General features: G+C 49.1%; 1 protein-coding gene across 1 annotated transcript in view; it reads left to right on the plus strand.

Annotated features, from left to right (window-relative positions):
- Csmd2 (CUB and Sushi multiple domains 2) overlaps nucleotides 1-25,390 on the plus strand; it is a 553,852-nt gene that overhangs the window by 289,714 nt on the left and 238,748 nt on the right. Inside the window, 3 exon segments of the mRNA XM_047516471.1 lie at nucleotides 1,192-1,313; nucleotides 17,535-17,638; nucleotides 18,379-18,491. Of these exon segments, the coding sequence (XP_047372427.1) occupies nucleotides 1,192-1,313; nucleotides 17,535-17,638; nucleotides 18,379-18,491 (339 nt within the window).

The following is a 25,390-nucleotide window of genomic DNA, read 5'->3' on the forward strand; positions in this document are numbered from 1 at the left end:
TTATCATGGCCCTGTCCGGGCATGGAGAGGAGCTCCAGGATATTTGGGCTCATCAGTGGAAACCAGGTTTGACGCCACTTCCATTTTATATACTTAGGCCTGTTGAGTTTGCTCACTCTTTCTTTACCGTTAGGCACTTTGCCCACAATTAGGATAAATGGCCTTGTGGGCAGCGACAAAGCAGGCTCACGGAGCCCTTTATTAAAATAGCTGCACATGAACATTGAAGAATGAAGTGGCTGGGCTGGAGCACACGTTTTTAAAGAAAGCAAACACCCAGATACAATGTCGTACCTTAACTGTGATCAATCACTACTTAATCTAATTAGTTTAGAAGCTATTTTAAAGAGCTTAATTAGATTAAGCTGTGATTGATAACACTTTATATCTACTTGAGTAGAGTACTTCTTCTAATTCACCTTGAATCTTTACACTTCCTGTCAAAAGCCTGTTTCAGGCCCTGGCTGAGTGTGGGGAAGGATTTGGGAACTACTTGGTTGGCACTGAACTCATTCTGGTGCCCGGCACTGGACTGAGTTTGGGGGCCTGGGCAGTGTCCTCGGGCATAGGCATTCTGAGACCTGGTGGGGTGACCCTGACAAAGACATCCTGAGATTCTAACTCAGGAGGCCTGCAGGTTCTGAGAGGGAGGGGTTGAGGGCTAGCAGGGCCCAGCATGAGGTCAGACTCCTAAGTAAGCAGATTTGGGTCCAGAGTAGCACTAAGCTGTTTGGAGAACAAGAGGGCAAACAGGGAAACTGAGCCAGGTGAGCAGAGCCAGGTGAGCTGCTCAGCAGGTCCATAGGTCCCTCATCCAACCAGCTGAGGGCAACCCTTGTAGCACTTGTCCGCACATGTCTGCTGAAGACAAGCTGCTTGATCTCATTGGAGTCAGGGATGTGGGGAGTGGGCAGGAGCCTCAAGGAGTCCCTTAGCCTGCCTTGGAAATTCACCTTTGCCTGCAGAGCAGCAGGACAAGGTATGTGGGACCTGCCTGGCTCTAGCCCAGCGCTCCAGGGTCTAGGATCTCCTACGAGCCTACGGAGAGCTATAGGGGAAGGATGCAGGAAGCAGGTTATTTCTGGAGTGGGACCTAAAGATTCAGTCCCTTCTGGGCTGGAAGCAGGAGGTGGGAAGGGGAACTAGACCTAGTCTAAACTGAAAGGCCTGTCTTCCCTCTCCTCTCTGCAGCCCGCATGTGTGATGCCCATCTTCGAGGGCCCTCGGGCATCATCACCTCCCCCAATTTCCCCATTCAGTACGACAACAACGCGCACTGCGTGTGGATCATCACGGCGCTCAACCCCGCCAAGGTAAGGCTCCTGAGAAGTGGGGGCGGGGGTGTTCTGTGGGTAGGGCCAGGTCAGGGACAGCCGGTGTACAAGGGGTTTCAAACCAGAACCTGGTGGTGTAGCTTCTCTGCAAACAACTCAACAATTTTTTTTTTACTATGTATTGAATAAATAAAAAACATAAAATATAAACAAGACATAAATAACATGACATAACCAACGCCTGTGTAGCCATATCCCAGCTTAAGGGGGAAAAAATGTCACAGTCCCCTGAGTGATACCTGGCTGTCACCAATCCCAGTCCATTCCCTACTCCCTTGGAGGTAAGCGTTGCCTCGCCTGTGTGTAGATTATTCCTTTGCTTTTCTTCATACTTAGCACTTAAGTGTGATCCCTAAATGGATTATTTAGTATGCCAGCATTTGATCCACATAAACATAATCACGTTGTCTATACTGTATGCTAATCAACTTCCTGCAAAATTTATCTATGTTGTGTATAGTTTTTCAGTGCTGTATGCATCTTTTCATATGTTTATTTCCTGTTTATCTTTTTTTCTGTTTACCTTTTTATGTCTTATAAATTTTACATCTTACCAAGGTCCACAACAACCTGGTTGAATCTTTCTTTTATATCAAAACTACAGATCAACTGGAGAAGAACTGATGTCTCTTTGACACTGAGTCTTCCAGTCCATGAATATGGTATCTCTCTCTCTCTCTTTTTTTTTTTTTTTTTTTTTTTTTTTTTTGTGTGTGTGTGTGTGTGTGTGGTGCTGGGATTTGAACCCACGGCTTTGTGATTGCAAGGCAAGCACTTTACCGACTAAGCTATCTCCCCAGTCCCTGGTATATCTCTTTGCTTAGGGTTTCTTTAGTGGTTTTCAATAAACTTGTAAAATTTTTTCCATCATAGATATTATACATTTCTTAACATATTTACTCCTAAATGTCTTCTGTTTTAGTATAGATAATCCTAAATATATTATAAATCATATCTTTTAAGTTGCATTTCCTACCTGTTTCTCACAGAAATGCAATTGATTTCTGTACTTTGATTTTTCTACAGAGCAACTTCTTGTAATAATTTGTCTGGATTTATTCTTTGGGGTTTTCTACATAAATGGTCATCATCTGCAAAGAAAAATGGCTTTGTTTCTTCTCTTCAAGTTCTTCTGCTTTTTTTTTTTTTTTTCTTTTTCTTGCCTCATTGATCTGACTATGATGATGGGGGCAATTTTGTCATTGTTTGATGTTAAATAGAATTCTTTTATTTCTTTGCAGTTAGGTATGATGTTTGCTGAGTTTATTTTTAATTTCCAGACATTACTTTTGGAATTGGGGAAGTTTCTTTCTAACCCTGGTTTGCTCAGAGCAAGCTGTTATTGAGAATGGATGCTAAATTTTATCAAGTTATCTTCCTGTATCTGTGGATATAATCATTGATTTTTCTCTTTTATTCTCTTAGTGTAAGGAATTACACTGGTCGACTTTTCTGTTGTTAAACCAACCTCACAGACCTAGAATAAACCTAACTTGGTCATTTAGTACTGGCATTTGTGTAAATGCCAATATTTAATTTGCTAACATTTTGTCTAATAATTTGCTTTTGTTAGTGAGATTGGTATGTTTTTGTTTGTTTGTTTTTCACATTACCATTGTATCAAGATAATATGAGCACCATAAAATGCCATGAGAATGTTTCTTCTTTTTTTTTGTCCCTTGGACTATTAGTGAAAAATTGAAATGACTTTTGCCTTGAAAGTTTGGCAGAATTTTTCAGAAAACTATCTAAGTCTGGTGTTTTCTTTGATGGAAGACTTTAGGCTGTAGATTTGATACCTAAAGAATTATTTATGTCATCTGTGTGTTTGTTTCCTTCTTGAAGCCACTTTACTATGTTTTGAAATTTTATTTATGATCCCTGCTATTGTGTTTCTGTTTCCTTTTTCATTCCTATTTTGCATTATTTCTTAAATCAATATTACTGGAAGTTTCATCTTTGTTAGTCTTTTCAACAAACCAAATTTGGTTTTATCAATACTCCTTTTAATATAAATTAATTTATTGATATAAATAAGTAATATTTACTTTCTAGTTTATCAATTTCTGCTGTCATCTTTATTGTTTCCTTCCTCCAATTGTATTCTGTTCTTCTTTATCTAGTATCTTAATTTTGATGCTTAATTCATTATTTTTTTCATTTTTATTTAAGTATCTAAGGCTATAAATCCTCTTCCAAAACCAAGTTTGGCTACCTTCCTGCAGATTTTTCTGTGCTGCATTTCTATTATAGTTTAGTTCTGAGTATTTTCCAATTTCTATTATTGTTTCATTTTTCAACCATTGAGAAGTGTTTCTTAATTTCCAAACAAGATTTTTCTAGCTTTTTTGTTACTATTTATAAAACTTGTGTTTAGAGAGACTTATCTGTTTTTGAATCATTTGAAATTTGTTGAGATGTGCTCTTTGAATGAGAAATAATTATTTTCCCATTTAGTCTATGTGTACTTGAAAAATTAAATGACAGTTTTTGTCTTCTAACGTGTCCATTACATCAAGAATGTTAATAGTGTTTATGTCTTTTATGTCTTCATTGATGGATATTTTTGTTTGTTTTCTTGATCAATCCACTGCAGAGGGAGGAAAATTAAAATCTCCCCATAGTGGATTTGTCTGTAATTCTTTGAAGTTGTCAATTTTTGCTTTATTTGAAATTATGTCCTTAAAGCATACAAGTTAAGATCTTCCTGGTGAATTGAACTGTTTAAAAATAACTATGTAATAACTCTCTTTATTCGTAGTAATATCATTGACCTTAAAGCTTCCCCCAGCCCCACCCAGCTATTAGATAAGCTTTCTTTTGGTCTTTGTCTAAATCTTTTCCATTTTCTTACTATTGACCTCTGCTTACTTATGCTTTATGTGTTTTTCATATAACTGGATTTTTAAAAATCTAGTCTAATCTCTCTTTTAACTAGAGAATTCAGACCACTTAAATCATAGAATTATTTCTGTTCTTTTAGGGTTACCCTAAAATACCCTAGAGATATCACCACTTCTTCATTCACCATCCTTTCTTGCATATATCAGCTATGCCCTTTCAAATTACATTCTGCTCAAAGTACGTGCTTTAGAATTCACTTTTCTGTTCATGGTGAACTTTTTTAGTTCCTCATCTTCAAACGTCTCTTTCCCTCTGTTCTTGAAAGAGCATTCCCTGTACATTTGATTTGCAGTGGATAGTCACGTTTTCTTGCACATGGAGATACTGTCCCAATGTCTTCAAGCATTCATTTCTGCTGTCCATTTAGTGTTGTTCCTTTGTTTGACATCTTTCTGGCCACTTTTATGGTCTTTTTTTTGTCTTTAGTGTTCTGCAGTTTCACTATCATGTGTCCACATGTGAACGTTTTTTGTATTCATCCTCCCTGAATTCATAGAATAAATTTGGAACTGTTCCATTCTTTTCTATTTCATGGAATAATTTTGAGGAACATTGCTATTAATGCTTCTTTAAAGGTCTGGTGGAATTCAACTGAGAATCCATCTGGTCCTGGACTTTTCTTTGTTGGAAAGCCTTTTATTACTGCTCCTATCTCATTGTTAGTGACTGATCTGTTTAGGTTTTCTACATCCTCCTGATTCAATTTTGACAGATCATATTTGTCTAGAAATATATTTATTTCCTCTAGGTTTTCCAACTTATGGGGGGATAAGTTTTCAACATCCTGCCTGAATTCATTAAGCTTCTTGAATCCATAGTTTATGTCTGTTATCAGCTCAGGAAAATATTCCAACTGTTATTTCTCCTTTATTCTTTCTTTTCTCCTTCCATAAGTCTGACAACATAAATACATCCTTCTCACTCTATATTTTGTATTTATTCACCTCCCTCACACTTCCTCCCTCTCATTCTGTTTACTTATTCTCTGTTGACCATGTCTAACCTCTGTTGAAATTAACTCAAAATGTAGTTTGATTTCAAATATTAGAATTTTCATTTTTTGAATAGCAAAGAATCTTTATTATATGATGAGGGTAGAAATGTCTACCTGTATTGTCAAAAAAATCAACAGGAAAGCATTTAAAATAAGAAAATCACATTTTAGAGTCTTTTGATTACTATGGAGGTATGGATCCTTATGAGTTATGGATCCTTCTTTACTTCTTCAAATATATTAGACCCACTTATTTTATATCCTGTGAATGCCAACGTCTGAGGTCTTCACAGAATCCATTCTGTGATCTCTTCTCACCTCTCATGGTTCCCAGACCACATTTCCTTTTTTATTGGGTAATTTTTGACTGTGTGACTAGAATCATCAACTTGCTCTCTGGACATTCTTTGAGACCTGAGTAGAAGGTGGTTTCTTTCAGAGGAAGTTTGCATTTGCTCCTGCCTGTTGCTGAGGTCATTATCAGACAGAAACCCCTGCAGATCAAAGTTCTCAGCAGGAGGGTTTCAAACCCCCAACTAACACGAAAGCTGCAAACCAGGAGAAGTCTCCTTGCAGTTATGGATTCTAGGCAGAAGTTTTCTGTCAAGGTATGAGGCAGAAGGAGCCTCCAGGACTACCCAGAGAGTGGCAGAGCCCTGAGAGAAGGCAGACAGGCTGGTTTCTAGTTCACCCACCCCTCTGCCCTGTGCTAGTGTGTCGTAATAGAGTCTGTACCCTGGAGGCCCTGGCCTTTGGCTCCTGTCCCCTCTTCTCCATGAGTCCAAGAAAACCAAAGCTGTGCTTCACCAGATTTCTATTTTATTTTCTTTTCTCTTTTTATTTATTTATTTATTTTTTTATTTACTGGTTCTTTTTAGTTGTACATGACAATAGGATTCATCTTGATATATGAAGTCACCAGATTTTTTTATAATGCACTCAAGGCCAAAGCCAGTCTCATGCTCTGAGTCACACATTGGGTCCCTACATTCACTGTGCTGTGGACTCTGCGTGTTCCTCCTGATGTTAGTCTGCCCAGACCAGGCAGCCGGCTTAAACAGCAGGCATTCATTTTCTCTCATTTCTGGAGGCTGGAAGTCAGGATCAAGGTGCTGGCAGATTTGGTTTCTGCTGAGTGTTCTCTCCTGGCTTGCAGACGGCTGGCTCCTCCTGTGTCCTCACGTGGCCTTTCCTCTGTGCACCCGCGGAGAGAGCTCTCTGCTGTCTCCTCCTCCCTGCACAGGACATCAATCCACTCTCATTAGGACTTCACCCCTCTGACCTCATTTAACCTCACCTTCTTCTCTAAAGGCCTCATCCCCAAATGCAGTCAGGTGGGGAACTTGGGCTTCAGCATATCAATTTGGGGAGCATATAATTCAATCCATAACACTAACTTGAAAAAAAGATTTTTTTTTTCTTTCTAAATTGTACCCAACACTTCGAAATTCTTTGGTTCAAGTGCCTAAGGCCACAGTACTGACACACTAGAAGCAGATTTCCTCTGCACAGCATTTTACAAAGGATTCACGTCCTCTTAAACCATTTCATGGTGAACCTAGTCGGAGGGAAGGATGTTTCAGCCACACCAGGTGAGGGTAGAGGTCAGACCAAAAGAAGGACTTTCTACCATGAGGTCATTAGGTTGTTGACCAGAGGGCTCTTCCTTGGGCATTGTCAAAGATGCTTATCTTTGTTTGATATTGAACTTGAAATGAGATCTGAGGGAATTCGAGACAAAGCCTGAGAATTTCCTGAGAAACAATTTGATTCACCCCCATTAGGCCTATACTAGAACAGTGTGGAGGTCAGTGGCCCTGTTTGGTCACTCTGAGACATGTCCTGCAGAGGTCACATCGGCCTGGGCTTCTGAAGCCCATCCCTCTGAAGGCCACTCCCTTAGATGCAGAAGAGTGTTCCCAGCATCTCCAAGGGTCTTTGGTGGGCTTCGGTAAGTGCTGAGGGAGGTCGGAAGGGCTAAGAGAGCCCCATCCTATCCTGACACCAGTGGGGAGCCAGGAACCACAACCCAACCAGGAGCATGTGGAAGTTAAGACTAAGGGGTACGAGCTGCCTTCCCTCAGACAACGGGGAAGCAGGAGCAGTTCCTAACCCTGTTCATGGAACTGCTCCACAGGTGAGACACAGGCATGTCCTGCAACCCCTACTCCAGAAGTCTCTCTCAGCTAGAAGAGAGCAGTTCTTTGAAGAGAGTGAACAGTGTCTTTGAAGAGAGGAGCATTTCTTCATTCATTGACTGTAGGCACGACTTCTGCCTCTGAGGCCTGAAGAGAGCATTTAAATAAAAAATGGAGTTCAAGAAAGTTCTGATGGTAGTGTGTGTCCGCAGTGCTAGGCGAAAACCAGGAAGGAGCCGTTAACTGAAAGGTCAGGGAAATTTTCAGAAAGGTGGTGACATTTGAGCAGGGTCTTGAAGGAGGAGTGGCCTTGAAAGTCAGTATACCAAAGTGGATGTGTGTGCAAAGGCACTGAGGTTTGGAACGGTGTCTTAGAACTGAAAATAATTCAACATGTCAGCATCAAAGTGAAGACAGAAGGTCAGCAGGACCCAGATCACAGGAACCTGCATGCTTGACAAAGAAATTTGGGTCTTATTTTGAAACATAAGTTTTTAAGGCTGGATGTGTTAGACTGTTGTTAATAACAATAATAGGCCTATTCCATGCCAACTTCTGAGTTAATCCCTCTGTATAAATGATTTTATGTCATTCTCTCAATAGCACAATGAACTTGGTTTTAATAGAGCTGCTTGAGGGAGGAGGAAACTGGATCATGGAGAGGTTAAAGGTCAGGGAACAGCCACAGCACACAACCAGGAAGTGGTAAGGCCGGGATTGAAACTGAGTCTTTCTGGCTCCAGCACTCAGGTACTTAAATAGCTGTGCTGATCTGTTGGATACAACGGGTCTCAGAGAAGACGGGATTGGGAGAACTGGAAGGATCTGGAAAGATGAGGGCCATGCCTTCTTCCTCTATTCCCAACACAGCAATAGTGGGAAAGTCTTAAGTTTTCAGAAGACTACTCTGGCAGCCCTGGGGAGACCTGCAGGGGGATACTGGGGAAGGAGGAGAGCAAGACCAGCTACCCAAGGAGCAAAAAGAGGGGCATCCACCAAGGCTTTGCAGACCTGGAGCAAGAAACAGAGGAGAGAGATTTGGGGAATGGAATGCAACTTGGTGGCTGATTGGATGTAGGGGTTGAGGGAGGAGATGTCAAATTCAACATTGAATCTCAAATGACCGACACAGGACCTGGCATGCAGTAGGCACTCTGTATGTATTTATTCAGTGAATTAATGAATGATGACTCAGTGCTTTCTGGGAGAGTTTAAAAGGGAATAGGAAGGGAGGAACATGCTTTGCAAAGCCAGGAGGGAAATGAGTATTTCTACCTGCAGTATCTGGGGTTCATCCAATAGCATCGGGATATACTGTGCGGAAACTCTGAATATGTCCAGGTTCCAGATAAAGACTGGATATGACCTCATTAGCACATGGGTAGAAATAGCAGCCTAAGAAAGGGACAACATTGTTTTGGGAAGAATGAAGAGAATAAGATTTAGAATGGATCTGGGAATCATGCTTATAGGTGAAAGAAAGAAAAGGAGCAGTTGGAGAAACAGGAGGAGAATATGACGCAGAGGCAGGATATTTGCAACTAGGAGGTGTCTGTCTGATGGAAGGGGACTGAGTGAGACGGTTGGTTTTGGCCTTGGCAGGAGACCTTTCAGAGCAGAGCTCTGGGGCAGCAATATTCAGCACCAGGTGGGGAGCAGGCCAGTGGGGGGTGAGGCTTGGAGGCCAGGCATGTGGACGGCCCTTTTGACATGTCTCATCATGGCGCACAGGAGGGAGAACGAGCAGTAGCATGTGAGGGAGGTGATGGAGACAAAGCTGGAGGACAGTTTAAGACATCGGTTTGTTGATATATTGGACACTGGAGGTCAAGTGCAGGCTGAGAGGAGCAAGCCAGGAGTCGAGAGGGAAAATGTGGGAGAAAGCAGATGGTGGGCCAAGGGAGGTTCTGGAGGAAGTGAGAAGAAAACGGGGTTGAGGATGCAGGAGCTCCCTTTGCAGGGAGAGGTGTGCTGTCGCGAGAGGGGCTGAGCACTTTGCCTGCAGGAGTATAGAGGGGGCGCACGTGACGGTCTTCCCAGGATCATGGAAGGACTGTGCACCCCAGGCACTTGCACGTGGGAGGGCATCAGGATTCTCCCTGGGGTCCAGACCCCCTGTAGGACTCCCCAGCTGGGCTTCAGAGGGAGCTGGGAATATCTTGGGCCTGAGGAAAGAAGAGGAGAGGCTCTGCTATGGGAATGGCCGAGAATCAGATCTGTTAACCTAGTCGGAACTGAGCACAGCGAGAAAACTCAGTGTACTGGGGAGGAAGGTTCACAGCATGTCTATACACAGTAAAATAAAAGCACCCTAATCCGTTCTCCTAGAGGCTTGGTAGGTTCAAGGAAGAGAAAAAGGAGCCTCAGAGCAAGCGATGCTGGCCTCCTGCGAACGCAGCCTCCACCCTGTCTGGTGATTGGGATGTTGGCTCCCCTTGGTCCTTGCAATATTAATCTGATATTAATATTAATATAATGTCTGCCTGCCAAATTTGACTAATCATCTGAAATACCTGGGGAGACTGTAAAGGCAAGTCCTTCTCCTAAAGATGTGATTCAGGGGGTCTGGGGCTAATGCTTGGAAAGCTTTATTTTAAAGAGCATCTGGTGGCCCTGAACAGTCAAGCTTATATCAGAAATCACAGTCCCTTCCTTCCAGCAAAGCATAGGCCACCCCCCACCCCTGGCTCCCCTCAGGCACATCCCCCGCTTCAGCTTCATTGAACTCTGGTTCATAGGCATGCCTGGCCCTTTAAGACCTCTGCCTGGGCTGTGTCGTCCAGCAGGCCTTCCCTTCTCCTCCAGGCAAATTCCTCTCCGCCCCAGCGAGACAGTCCTCTGCCTTTCTGACTCCACCAGGTCTTGCTCCCTGCTTGGTCCACCAGCATTTCATAGGCACCTTCGGTTTGCATCCCTATCACGGTGTGCTGTGTTTAGCATCTATTTACCCCCTAGCCCACAGCACCCTGCAGGGAGGGATGGTGTTTTGTTTATCTTCTCCCACAATCAGCAGGGCTCTGCAGAGAGGAGCTCAGCAGAGGTCTGGGGAGTTACTAAGGGGAGGAGGAGCAGCCTCTGCGCAGTCTCTGCCCATGTCGGGACTGAGGTCAGGCCATGGTCCTGGGGCCGCCTCGCGAGGACCTTTCAGCTCAGCCTCGTGGAAGAAGCCAGAGCTCAGGACATTTCCGCAGACAGGACTGAAACCCAGACCTGTGTCGCCCCCACCTACACGCATCTACCTCACTTTGCAGCTTCTCAGTGTGAACTCCACACGAGTGATTCAATTTGCATAGGAGCCTCTGAATTTGCTGGGGAAAGTCAATCCACCTTTGCTAGAAAGAAAAGCAAAACAGGCCAGAGAGAGGGAGAGGAGGAGGAGGAGGAGGTGGCAGAGAAGGAGGCACCTGGAAAGAGCAGGGAAGGGAAAGCTCGGTCCATGAACTTCAAAGCCAAAGATAACAACATTTTAATTATTCACTGCTGGAGGCTCGTCAGCGCCTCTCTCCCTTTGTAGACTGCACAGAGCAAGAAGGAACTCTCCAGGCAAGTGATCGCCGGCAAGTGTAAATGTCAGGAATGCATCTGTTGGTCCATTTGTTCTCTCACTTATTCATTCAACAAACATTTACTCACCCCTCCCCTGTGCCAGCCCTGTGTGAGATGCTGGTGATCAGAGAGGTTTCCCCTAGCTGCTTCTGATGCATGTTCGGCCTGGCTGGTGACACCAGAGGCTACCTTTTAACGGCCTTCCCCTAAGCCCCAAACCTGATTCCTTTCCTGGACACAGTCGTCTCTGTTCATCTCACTTGGGGACATTCCTCCAGCCCCAGCCTGACTGAGGCCCTGGTGTATCCACACACTCTTCCTGTTGCTGAGGACAAGCCCTGCCTACCCCCCTGGCTACGACTGTGCCCCTTAGATTTGCCCTCTGCCCTTGCTTTGGTTTCAGCACTGGTCTACCCTATGATCTCCAATGGTCTTATGACCCTCTGTGGCCCCCTCTACCACCTGAGGTCCCTGAGGGCCACGGCCCTGTTCATCCTGCCTGACCATGTCTTCCCGCAGCCCAGCACCCGCAAGTGCATGTCACCTGCAGGAAGAATCGGTGGATGAATCAGTCAGTCAATCAGGAGTGAAGGAGACAGGGAGTGGGGAGGTTGACGGCTTTCAGAACCACCGATAATCCAAGGTAGTGACCCAAGTTCCAGCACCTCTGAGAGCTCAGTCCCTACCCCCAGGAAGGAGGTGCTGGCAGCTTCTCCTCCAGCTCCTGAAGTTTCAGGCTTCGGCGTCTCACTGGCCTCCCTCCATTCCACTCCCAGGAGCTCCTTCTCCAGCCCTGCTCGGGGCCCTCAGCAAGACCCAGGCAGGAGGCACCCTTTGGGTTGTGCCCAGGAAAAGCGAGTCCCCTTGCCTGCAGGAGCTGAGTCCCACGAGCAGCAGCACTAGCCTGCAGAGGCCTGATGGGTCCAGGTGAGCCCTCTGAGCTCAGAAACAAACTCTGAGGAATTGTAAGGAAGGTCGAATTGGCATGGGATTGGGGAGGGGCAGGTCACAAGACGCCCATGGTTTCCATGCGAAGATGTAGAATTGTGTTCTGCAAGTCAGGAGCTGGTAGTCTTATCTGAGGTGACGAAGCCGTTGTTTGGAACCTGTAGTCAGCACATCACAGGTGAGTTGCAGAAAACACCTTCCCCGGAGTTTCAACAACACATAGTTTATTTTCTCCACAAACCAAAGCTCCAGAGACCAAAGCTCCAGTCTGGGCCTGTTTGGCGGTTTCCTCAGACTCCAGGATCTTATATTTTCCCCTCTGTCTTTCTTTATATGCAACTCTTCTCCTTGTGATCACAAGAAGGCTGTCCCTTCTCAGTCCTCACATCTGTTATCCAAGAAAATCAAAGAGAAAGATGGGAAAATGTCCTGAGGACTCACTGGCCCGTGTCTTACTGCTCAGAATTCTGTCACGTATCTATCCTTAGCTACGAAGTTGACTGAGTACATTGCCACGCTCCCAAAAAGTCAGGGTTCTCCTAGGAAGGAAGGAATACAGGGAGAAACATTAACACTATTCCCGTCTGTCAAAGAATCCCAAAATGTGAACCATATCAAAAGGGAACCATGTACGTGGAAGCAGTGCCTTGCCGGTCCTTGCTCGTCCTCCACCTTGAGGTGATCCCTGAAGCACCTTATGAATTCCTGGGGTGCCTGAGAACCCAGTCTGAAAAATATTCCCACGGGGTAGAAAAGAGTGAACTTTCCTGTAAAGAGCTATGTCATAAATATTTTAGGCTTTGAGGACCATGTGAGTTCTTTGTTGCATATTCTTCTTTGTTGTGGGTTTTTAGTTTTTCACTCTTTAAAAATGTATGAAAAGAACCTTCATGACTCTAGGGACCACAGGAAAACAGGCTGAGGGCCAGATTTGGTCTAAGAGCCTCAGGTTCCAGTCCCTGCTCCAGGGGATAGTGGGGCGCTGGGAGTTTGGGGCGCAACATGAAGGATGGGCCCCAGAGGCAGAGGGCCCGGTGAGAGGCTGCTGGAGGAAAACACTCACAAGGCAAAACAGCCTCGGTCCAGGTCCCCCGGGACTCCGGAGTCCCAAACAAGGCCCCGCGCGGTGGGATCCTCAGAGCCTCACCCAGACCTTGGGTGCAGGACAGCAGGCCTGGAGGCCTGTCTTTGGCTGGTTGTGGACTGAGTTTAGGAAGGGAGGATGTTCCCCAGAGCCCACATGCAGTCCTCCAAGGGCCACCCCATCCCAGAGGAGGTGTTCTGACGTCTCCAGCCCTCTGTCCCCTCCCCAGCGTTTGCCACAAACACACTCTCAAGCTCCTCCTAAACCCTCCCTGTTCCAGGAACCTGTACCGGCTCCCTCCTGGCCCCTCTGCCCCTGCTCCTCCCTTCATGCTGAATCACAGCTTCCCGTCAACTTGACCACGGCGTCCAGACTGAATGCTTGACAGCTGGCAGGATCCAGCTGCAGATCAGTCAGCCTGTTCTCGCAACCCCACATCCCCTGCCTCGGCGGCCCTGCCTGCTCTCTCTCCCTCTCCTGCTCACAGCCTGGTCTGGCCCGAGCGCACGCTCCCCCCAGCCTCCAGGCCCAGCACCCGCCTCCTCCACACCCCCTTCGGTCTCTCTCTCCCCTGCAGTCCTCGGGCGCTCACCGTCTGCACCGTGTCCTTGGCATTTAGATTCTGTGCTGAATTGTCAGGCCAGCCAGATAACGTATGGGAAGCAGTGAGCCCCATGCTTGGCACATGGCAGGTGCTCAGTAATTATGTCCTGGATGATGGGTTTGTTTATTCATTTATCTAATGGGTTTAAGTTGGGTATCTGAGCTGTATACAAATGTGCCTCTTTGATCGTGCCTATTTCTCGTGCTGCCATTTCTCCTGCCTCAGAAAGGCGCTTTGTGAGCTTGATTGATCTGCATGTTAGCTAATGAGTCATTACAGGATCCTGTCTTTAAACAATGGCCAAAGCAGAGGAGAAAAAAAAAAAAAAAAAAAAAAAAAAAAAAACCCAGTCCATGGTGCAGGGGACCGTCCTGTGTCCTGAAGCTGTGGTCTGTGTGACTGTGTTGAGCAGGCTTCTCAGTGTAATTAGCTCCCACGTTAGGGTCAGTGCTCTGAAATGCGGTTCACATCAATGGCAGCTCTAACCAGTGATGTGAATCATTTTATGGCTCTGGGTTCTGGCCTTCAAAGCAATATTTTCCCATTACAGGCCTAATAATCATGCACTCCCTTTTTTGGAGATGGCCAGTGAGCAGTGTCCTCTGCTCAGGGTCTGGCTGGAAGAGGCTGATGTGACAATGCACAGCCAGGACCCTTAGTCCCCGCAGAGCCTGGGCCCCTCCTTCTGCAGAAGGCACCACCTGCCTTCCGGCATTTTATGTTCAGTAAGTGTTTGCTGAGCACCTACTAGGATCCAGAAAGAGCTTGAGGGAGGTTTGTATGGACAAGCACTGTCCCTGCCTTTGGACCTGAGACCTTGCTGAGATACTCTGAGGCAGTACAGCAGAATGACAAAGGGCCTGGCCTCTAGCCACCTGGTGTAAGTCCCACTCTACCTCTGAGCTGTGTGAGCCTAGACAAGTTGCCTAAACTCTCTGTGCCTGGACTCTCCAATTTGTAAAGTGCAGATTATCAAAGTAGCTATTTGTTTTTCCAGGGCTAGGGACAAAGTAGCTATTATTGTTGTACCTCAGTTCCTATAATGTGCTTGGATCCATGTTAACCACACTGTGTCAATTCTTATAGTGAAGAAATAAGAAAAGATGATCCGACTATGATTAAGGGGTTGGCAAACTATAGCCTATGGACTCAATCCCACTCATCACTTGTTTTGTAAATAAAGTTTTATTGGGATGCAGCCATGCCCACGCAATTACATAGCCTATGTGGCTGTGTTCACGCTATCTCAACAGAGTTGAGCAGGGGCAACAGCGAGCCCGTGGGGAAATGTTTACTCTCTGGTCATTGAGGGGAAACAATTGCCTGCCTTTACTCTAGATGGTCACTGCAGTGAGGATTCCAGGGCCTGGCGATCTGTCCGTGCTGGAGGGTCAGGAAGGGTTTGGAAATCATCTTGCCGTTCAATACTTTGTCAGCCCCTGAGGAGGGCCTGGCATACAGACATGCACTAGTGGTACAGAGGGAGCGGGACCTGCGCCTGCCCCATGGAAGTCTCTGGTCTAGTGGAGGGGCAGGTGGACAGGTGGATCCCAGGTAGCAGGTAAGTGCTAAAGAGAAGAAGGTCTTGAGCCAGGAGTGCCCGTCTTGTCCAGGCTGGTCGGAGAGAGTTCCAACAAGACAGAGCTCACAGAGAGAAATTTACTGGGGGGAGGGGCGGAGGGAGGGGGAAGGGCCTGAGCAAATCCTGCTCCTGATCAGGCCACCAGGGTGGCGATGCCCGGGGCTCAGGTGGTCACACAGGGGATGCAGAGTAACAGGTAGGAAATGAGACTCCGGGAAATGTTCTGCATGGTAGGACCAAAGGGGTGGGAGGGCTGAGAGTCAGGAATTCCAGCCCAAGCAGAGGACCCCATGAGGATGCCAGTAGTCAACAAAGAACCTTCTGGTTGGAAAACTTAAAAAAGCCAAGGGATCCCCCAGCCAATGTTGACAGTGAAATCCCGTTCCATCCTTGCTAACACTGGCTCCTCTGCCAGACCATCCTCAGCCCAGCAACTGGTCTCCTTGTTTCCAACCACCCATCAACGCTGCTGCTCCTAAAGAAGAAAGCCTGTGTCCAGCCTGCCTTACAACCTCCGTAGGACAGAGCCCAGATCCTTAGGGTGGAAGACAGGACAGCCTTTCACCATCTGGCTCCTCTTCTCTGCCCTTTGGCTACCACCCCCTGCTTCGCTCTCAGTTAAACGACACCAGGTCCATTAGGAGTCTCTAAAGAGCCCCGCGGGTCCTCGCCTCTGCCACCCCCTGCCCGCATTGCTTTCCCTCCACACCCACAGGCTGGACTCCAGCCGGCTCGTCTCCCAAACTCCGCCCGGGCTTCATGTCCTCCAGGGAACTCCTTGACCTTTCTCCTAACCAAGAGGTCGCGCCCTCCCCTACCCACAGACCTCCTGACACGCTCAGGTCTGTTCTTAGCCAGAGATGTCCCTCTCTGAACCCCACACCCGCGCAGAGGGACCCTGCATAGAGGGCACCAGATCATCAGTGGGGGCAAGATCAGTTTTCTTCTGAGATGCCGGAAGCATCCAGGGCCGAGGCTCTACTGCACCCTGGCAGTATGTGGGTGCAGGGCTCTTAGGTCTGGACAGAGGAAGACAGAAGGCATCAGTGACAGGGAGCAGTGATAGATCGTGTAGTCCTTGGGCTGTGGAGTAGAAAGCCAAGGAGCCGCCTTGGTCGAAACCTGGTAGAAATGGACAAAAAGAGACCCAGACTGAACACGAGAAGCGAGTGACTCTGTGTGTCCTGTCTTCATGAATGGGCCGGAAACCTGCAGGTCACCCAGACACCCGCACCCCACCCAGTTGCAGTCCTAGATACCCTTGGGCTGACTACTCCTCCACCCGCGGCTTCTCCACCGCTCACGGGTGCCGACGCCAAAGCCCAGAACCCTCCTCTCCACCCACCTCCCTTCAGCCCAGCAGCCAGCCTGATGCTGTCACCTCCCTCCAGATCAAAGCCCCTTCCTTCAGGGGATGGGCGTGAGGCCTCTGGGATCAAGCTGCGGCTCACTTCTTGAGTTCTGGACCCTCTGGAGTCCCCTCCTTGCACCAAAGACTCAGCCGCCCACGGGGTTCCCTGGAGCGGGGCTGCTGGCAGGTGTGCCTGTTTGCAGACACCGAACGACTTCTGCTGGCGTGCTCTGTCACTGTCACAGCTCAGGCCCTGTGCCCGGCTCCTTCTCAGAGCGTCCCCGCCCTCCCTCAGCCACACACTTTGGTCCGACCATCTTCCTTAGCCTTCAGAATCCCCTCAGATGCCACCATCTAGAGCGGCCCGCCCTCCTGCCCCCATGGCAGACTCCCCTCTGCTCTGCCGTCCCCACCGTAGCAGCACCTGTTACCTGGTTCCGTGCTTCTCTGTCTACCTCTCAGACCCCCTTTCCCACCCCAGGCAGGGACAGGGTCTCGCTCACTGTGGAAACCCCGCCCCCTCGCCTGGCATAGGGCTGGTGCTTGGTAAATATTTGTGGAAGGCAGGACTGAAAGAAGTGAAGAGGCAGGAATCTCGTCCAAATCTCCTTCTGAGAACATTTATTTATTCAACAAATAAGCAAAGAGGAAGGAGAGAAGCAGGCAGAGAGACTAGCAGGACCATCTGCAGGTCCCTGGGGGCAAGAGGACCGAGATTCCACACGTGGCCTGAAAGAGTGCCACCAAGGCCCCAGGGGATTTCTATGCATTAGAGTCCAGTCATCTCTCAGCCCACCAGATGTGCCTGGTGCCGCTCTGACAGTCCTGGATTTGACCAGCTGTGCCACAAGCTTCTTCAGACACGGGGCCCCACAGGGTGTGTAACCTGAAAAGAAATAGGTCGTGTTCCCCAGGATGGCACAGAGATGGTCAGTGTGTCTCCAGTGACTCTGGACATCAAGACAGAATGGGGAAATCGCTCCGGTCCCCCAGTCTGTGGGAGGCTTCCCTGCAGCCCTGCCCCTGCTCATCCTGTGCTCCCTCCCCAGGTGATCAAGCTGGCCTTCGAGGAGTTTGATTTGGAGAGGGGCTACGACACCCTGACAGTCGGGGACGGTGGGCAGGATGGGGACCAGAAGACAGTTCTCTACATGTAAGTGAAGGGCTGCGTGTGGTCCAGAGGCTGGGACGGCACGTGGGCCTGGGCTGAGGGGTGGGGCTTCCTGAGTCCTCCCTGGCTCCCAAACCACTGCAGCAAGGACAGTGTCCTGAGGCCCTGCCGGTTTCTTCAGCAGGAATCCCTCTGCCTGTCTCTACTCCAGCCAAGGGGAAGGCCTCCCGGGCCAAGTCCTCACTGGGAATTCAGTGAGAGTCAGAGGCCAGGGCAAGCCTGGAGTCCCCGCATGGTCACCTGCTGCTGTGCGGACCCTGCCTCTGCCACCCAGCAGTGTTTTCTCCAAGCTCGTACGTCCGTGGCAGTGGGACCTCCCACTGAGACACAGGAGCATGCTTCCTGCCTGGGCACTGCCACCCGACTCATGACACTGGGGGTGCAGAGAATCGAGATCATGTAGACGTAGGGACCCCGTTTCCTGAGCGGAGGAAGGCCGCCATGACGTGGTGTAGTCAAGGGAGGGGACAGAGGCAGGCCGTACTGGGATTCCACTGCGTTGGGCCTTTGCTCTGGGGCCCTTGAGCTCTCCTTTGCCACCACCCATAGGCTGACCCGAGAGTTGGAAAATGCTCCCCTTCAGGGCATGTGACCCAGCTTTGGAGGCAGGTGGGCCTCGGAGCAGGCCTGGCTCCCCGGTCCCCTTGAGATGCAGTCAGCTGGGCAGTCACTTTACTTGGCCCATGGTGGGCGCACTCCTCTGAATCTGTCTCTCCTGACAGCCTGACAGGTACATCGGTCCCAGATCTCATCGTCAGCACCAACCATCAAATGTGGCTCCTCTTCCAGACCGATGGCAGTGGCAGCTCCCTGGGATTCAAGGCTTCTTATGAAGGTAATGCTCTTGGAGAGCCCGGTAAACTTCACTGCACAAGTCAGAGATTGCGTTCTGGATTTACAGTCACAAACCCTGGCTTCAGATCCCAGTTCAGCCCTGTGCAGCTTCCTCTCCTTAGGCTTATTATTCAACCTCTCTGAAATCTGGCCTCCTTTGTTTCAGGGGACTTCCCATATTCTTTGGAAGACTGTCTGAGATAATTCACTTAAAATGTTGAGACCCCAGTGCCAGATTCACACAAACATCCCATCCCCAATTTATATCTGGCTCATGTAGACTTTTTAAAGGCCCCATAAACTTTCTGAGCCTCTCTTATTTTTAAAATATTTGCATGGGGTACATCGCCTTCCCAAGCTACTGTTTGGGTGTCATGGTGATGAGTGACTGACGCTAGCATAGGGTTAAGGACAGATACCGGCATTGCTGGTAGCCTGAGGAGGATGCAGGCAAGGGTCTTCATCTCTTGCTAGGAATGAGCATTAAAGGAAATATAAACTCTGGGGCCCAAGAGCTATCCCCACCATCGCCCTTCCATGGGTTTCCAAACCTCCTGTTGGCTAATGACTGCTAATGCCCATTCCCCAAGAAAGGGAGAAGACATTTCACCAGTAGTTGTCAATCCCCTGTGAGGTACCAGACACTAGACCCATCCCTATGGCAACAGATGTGCCAGAGGCAGGCCTGGCCTGTGGCTTCTGCTCTGGTGGTGAGATTGAGAAAACAAATGAGTGTCAAAGCAAGATGGCGGCCCAGACAGCCAGTGGGAGCACAGGGAAGGGAGCAGCCGCCCTCTACCAAGGAAGTGAGCCCTGAGTCCTCAAAACAACTCTGTGTTTACTAAGGAGACAGAGGCAGGGAAGCGTGCCTCCAGTGTGACTCACACACCTGCTCCTCCCAAGGTTCTTCCCACACCAGGACCTGAACTGTGCTAGGGCCTCCCTGACAAGGCACCCAAACCAGGGGGCTTAAAGCAACAAAGGTATTCTGGCACCATCTGGAGGCTGGAGGTGGCCATCCAGGTGTCAGCAGGTGTGCCTCCTCGGAGGCTCTGAGCGTCCTTCCTTGCCTCTTCCTGGCTTTGGCTGGTGGCAGTCAGTCCTTGGCATTCCTTGGCTTGTAGCTGCGTCTCTCCGATCTCTGCCTTTGATGTCACATTCTTAGGTGTCTTTCCTCCATTTCTTATAACGACACTAGCATCTTGGATGAAGGGTCCACCCTACTCCACTTTGGTCTTGTCTTTGATTATAGCACAGAGACTCTATTTTCAAGTAAGATCCTACTGACAGGGACCAGGAGTTACAACTTCGACATCACTTTTTGGGAGACACAATTCAACCGCTAACAGTCTAACGCATATTTCCTATGCCAACACTGTCGTTCCACTGTGTCCCCCGGGGAGAAAGATGATGGCCGCCCTGTTCCAAGACTAGAGAGCCACGTGTCTAGGTGAAGCAGGGCAGCAGGCAGAGGACTTTGTGGGTCACAAATGCCGAGTGTGAATCCTGGTTCTGTCACTTTCCTGCTCTGTGGAAACCTTTCATGGAAGCTTTCTGGGCTGTTTTCTCATCTGTGAAATGGAGATAATAATACAACCGAGGTCACAGGGAAAACTGTGGGGTTTGTTAGATCAAAACTATGAAAACTTAAAATGTTGGAAATTGCAAAGCAGTGAGTATCCAGGTAGTTAAATGAATGAGCTGTTCAGAAGCATAGTTATCCACGAGGAGCTCTGTGGTCATGGAACGAGCCCCTGATGGGAAATCAGAAGAGCTTGATTCAGGTCCTATCTTGTCACTGGCTGTTTTGAAAACGGGAACAGATTTGGATGCAAAGTTTCTAAGTTTCCCCCCATTTCTGAAATTCTATGGAAACTGATCAGTGATGGATGCTCCCAAACTTGGGGAGGGATAACCATGTGTCATCCGTGTGCCCTTGATCTGCCCAGTGGTTTGAATAAAACACAGATAGCTTGAGCCTGAAAGAGATGACGGTATCAGTTGCTTGGGATTGCAAAAAGGTCTGGAGGGCAAGCCACGCGCAACGTCACCTATCTGTCATCCCAGCTACTCAGGAGGCTGAGACAGGAAGATCACAGTTTCAAGGCCAGCCTCAGCAACTTAGCAGAGAGACCCTGTCTACAATAAAATGTAAAAGGCTAAGGATGTAGCCGAGGGGTAGAGTACTCGCCTAGATGGTGTGAGGCCCAAGATTCACTTCTACTACCGAAATAAAAAGGCAATGGGGGAGAAGGTGTAGAGGGCTTGGAGCTATTGGCTGAATTAGTAGAATACAGTGAAACAGGGACAATATTTAAAACTTAGCTGCTAGAGCTTATCCCAGGGAGTTAGATGTTCTTTATTATTCCTTGATCAGGAATCAAAGAACTGAGCTGAACTGTGTGGATGTCAGCTCGGGCTAGCTAAGAAGAGGATTTAAGCCAATCCCTCTGGGAAGAAATGTCTGTGACCCCTGAACTTTTATCAAGGGAAAGGTGGACTCAGGAGACGGGAGCGCTGTGCCCAAACATCGAAGGGTTATCATGGAGAAAGAGGACTTCAATTTGTTTGTCTTTGGAAGAAAAAGGGACATTCTTTGAGAGCCTACCATGTGGCAGAAACTTTACATTCATCTTCTCAGGGTCCTCAAACCGTGTCATTTAACAGAGACTTGGGGCAGCCCCAAGGAGCACCCAGATGAAGTAGGGGAGGCCTAGCAGGGAGGGCTTTCCTGTCTTCTCTTTCTGTCCTTGGAAGCCTTCTTTAAAGAGAAGGTTCATAGCTGGAAAAGCAATGCTTCATCTCCTGTAGTGCCAACAGCCCTACCATGGCTGCTCTAGTGTAGATGAAGCATCCGAGACTCAGGGGTGCAGTAACCCACCTGAGGTCACACAGGAGAATGGCAAGGGGCAGGGCTTGGATTCCAGCACACATCTCAACTTCAAAATCCATAATTTTTTTCACCCTATTCTGGGAGCCTCCCAAAGTTATAAAACTGAATTCCTTATAAAATCTTCATAGAAGCCAAAGCTTTGCCCCAGTCAAATGCACCAGGTATCTTGAGCCTGGGTCTCATTTCACGAGAGGTTGGAGTTTTGGTTCATGAGTTCACTTGTCTCTTTCACTCAGCCAGTATTGATTCAATACCCCCTATGTGGCCAATATTACGCTGGGTGCTGGGATGATAGTGAGTCCCCCACATGGTCTAAAAATGTACATGGGGTGGATGCTGGTCACGGACTAGGCCTCAGCAAGACTTCTTCTTGGACCAGACAAATGAGGAAGGAGAGTCTGGGCATTTGGAGACCTGACTAAGACTTGTGGCTGCATCAGGTTCTCAGAAGAGAGGCAGCAGTGTTACTCAGGATAAAACACTCTGGAAACGGATCAGACCTGGTGAATCCCAGCGTGACCCAGCTGTGTGACCTGGGGAAAGTCCTGTGGTGTCTCTGAGCCTGTTTTCCCATTCATATAATAGAGATAATAATGCCAGCCTAGGAGTGTCATTATGACAGTGAACCGAGGTCACAGAGAGCTCCTTGTACATTGCCTGACACTTTCCTCTTAAGGCCACCAATGTCCCTCTGCATCCAAACCTTCCAGGCTCCTTGTCCTCCAGTCCAGGCCTGGATCTGCAGCCAGGTGGCCTGCGCCGGCTCTGACTGGAGTCCCCACAGGCTGGCTGAGAACTGAACTGGCTCACAGTGGCGAGTGCAGGGTGTGGGGACAGGCGAGGCAGGAGGCAGAAGCCAGGGCACGGGAGCCCTCTAGGCCTCCTAACGCGTTTGAACTTTGTCCAGTGGGAAGAACCTGGGGAGGGGGAATCAAGCGGGCCCACCTTTCCCTTCTGGTCCCTCCCACCCTGGTTTTGATTGGAGGGGTGAAGCCCATCCGTCATACACCTTCGTGGTGAGGAACCCCTCTGCTGTCAAGGTGGTGGGCTGAGGGTCCTGGCACCTGCTGTGACTGCCTCACCTGCACCTCCTCCCCCTCCGCCACCTCTGGCCAGACCTGCACGTCTGCTGCATGGCTTCCCACTGCCCCTTCTTAGCCTGCGCTCCTCTCATTCTGGAACCTTCTGCAGTCATCGACTGCCACGGCTTCCACCTCCACCGGGACCCTCGTGACTTCCACATCTGTCCCCCACCTGCGCCTCTGTCTACCCTGCACCTGTCTGTACCTAAAGTCAACCCATCTGTACTCGTCAGTCAGGGCTGCCAGCACAAAGCACCGCCGTAGGAGGTTTAAACGACAGCCATTTATTTTCTCGCAGCTCTGCCGGCCAGACGGCTAAGATCACGGTTTGGGCCACTTGGGTTTCTGGGCAGGGCTTTCTTCCCAGTTCCCAGATGGCCACCTCCCCACCGTGTCCTCACACAGCCTTTCCTGGGAAAAGAGCATGAGCGACCGGTGTTCTTCTTATAAAAACATAAATCCCATCAAACCAGGGCCCCTCCCTTACGACCTCATCCAACCTAAATTGCTTCCTTAGAGGCCCCATCTCCAAATGGGAAGCCCATCATCTTCCGCCCCCACTCGCACGGCCCCCACACCTGCGCCCCACCCTCCACCCCATCACCCAGCTGCCTTTCCCCCTCCCCCTCCCTCCCCCACTCCTAACCCTCTCCAGATCCATCAGCTCCCCTGTGGGAGCATGTCCCTCGTCACCTCTCCCTCTGCGGATGCCACAGCCCTCCTGCTCAGCATCCCCTCCCCACCCATCTGCCACTTGGCTCCCAGTGACCTTCCCAGAATCTCAGTCTGGCACAGTTCCTTCCTACTTAAAAGAAAGAAAGAAACCCAAGACTTTAATGACAATTTCTCATTGACTTCAGGGTGAAGCGCAGAAACCTTTCATGTGGCATCCCAAGTCTACGCAATCACAATTCCAAACCCAAATTCAAACTGCAGCGCCTCGGATTCCATTCAAGGCCCAGATCACAGTGTGTTCATCTCTCCAGTCCTGCAGGGCCTGGCTGGTGCCTGGCTCAGAACATGGGCTCAGATAAGCTTTGCAGAATTAAATTGCACCCACTTCTTCCAAGGGCACCATCACAGCCCCTCCCACCCGTGGCCTCCTTTTGGTCCCCTTTACCACCTCTGGGTGCTCAGGTACCAAGAGTCAGTGTGTTCTCTATGTCCCCATAGGTTTGGGAATTGGACAGACCCAGTTGACAAGCAGGCTCTGCCACGGAGCTCCGTGGGCCAGTCCCTCCTCATCCAGGAGCCAGCGTTTCCTGGTCTGTGAGGAGGGGCGGGGAACTGTGTGACTCACCAGGTCTCCTGACGACTCTGTACTGAAGCACCAGGCCTGGGGCCTGGCATTAGGGAAATGCCGGGTGGAAGCTTGGTCCCTTCCCCAGGCCTGCAGCTCTTTTGACCTGCACCATTGCAAAAAGCTTCCGTAATACTTCTGCCCCCATCGTGGCCCTTCATTTATCCCAGGTTCTGGGGAAATTCCATTGAACCTGACTGACCTCTGGGTGGAAGGGCAGCCAGGAGGCGGATGTCCCGCAGGATGGCATGAGGTATTTGAGAGCACCTGCCTCTATCACTTCCACCCCTCCCCGAGGTACACCTGGCCCGTCATCGGCAACACCCCTCTCCTCCACTCAGGCAAAGACCTGCAGCCTGGGGCTAGGCAGGGGCCTCTGTAGCGTCACCCCTCACCCCTCATTGAAAACAGGAGCCCCAGTGGGAAAACTGGAGCATTTACTTCCCAGAAATTCTTCCAGCTCCACTTGTCACAGGCCTAGGTCAGGGCGGAGGAGGAGACTCGGGATCTATCACTAGCTGAGCACTCGGAGTCAGGACACCGTCTCCCTCTGGGGGCGGCCAGCTGTGAGCAATGCGTTCATAGTTGCAATTGCTTTGCTTCCCAGTAGAACAAGAAATATTTAAGGAACAGGCAATTAGCACTTACCAGAAACATTATAAAATTACACACAACTTGCTAACAAGTTTTCACATCAATCTGGAAATCTCCTTGCTTCCTGGCTGGAGCCTAGAGTCTTGACAGCCTGAGGCTCCGTCTGGGAGGCAGAAGCAGGGACCCTGCCCCTGGAACAGGGAAGAGCAAGGTCAGGCGGCAGAGATCATGTAGAAAGGGACTCCAATTAGGATCAAGATCATCCATCTGTGGACTCGACATGTTCTAAGGCCTGACGGGGCATTGCTGGCACCATTCAGGACACTGAGGGTCTAAGGCAAGACTACCTCTGCCTTCACCTAATGCCTGGTCTGTGGTCACTGGCATCAAGTGAAGTGCTAGAAGGGCAAATAGAGAGGAGGGCCAGCAGACTTGCCCGTGGGCATCAGGGAAGGCTCCCTGGAGGAGATGATGTCAGACACCAAGACTTGCCTGAAGGATAAAAAGGAGGTTTTCAGATATCCCAGGAGAAGAGGCAGGTTGGCTCAGATGGCTGATGTGTGGATAGTGTGGAGTGGAAAATCTCCATAGGAATAAGTTTTGAGAGCAAGTAGGGAGGAGAAAGCCGAGGCTTGCCTTCTGCATACAGTGCCCGCTTCTCTACAATAGAGCTCTAAGGAGCCCGTGAGCCTCCTAAGAGAGGTGGAGGTGGAGGCTGGCTCGGAAGGAGGCCCAGGACGGCAGACCTGCACCACTGACTCCACGCCCCTTTGGCCCTGCTTTTCTTCTTGTCAGATGTCAAGCACGTGGTCATTTTCAGCCTCTCCTCTATTCAGGGTGCCTCTATTTTTTGTCTGGTCCCTATAAGTCAGGAGGCCAGAATGTTCCAGCTCCAGCCAAGAATGACACCTGGCATGTTCCTAAGATACTCACTGAGTTTCCACGACACCTCTAAGCATTTTCCAGTCAGCGGGAACAAAAGTTTAACTAGAGAGAAGCAGCAGCTGCCTCCTCTCAGGAAACCCGGAGGA

Source organism: Sciurus carolinensis, chromosome 1 (assembly GCF_902686445.1).
Source record: "Sciurus carolinensis chromosome 1, mSciCar1.2, whole genome shotgun sequence".
NCBI lineage: Eukaryota > Metazoa > Chordata > Mammalia > Rodentia > Sciuridae > Sciurus > Sciurus carolinensis.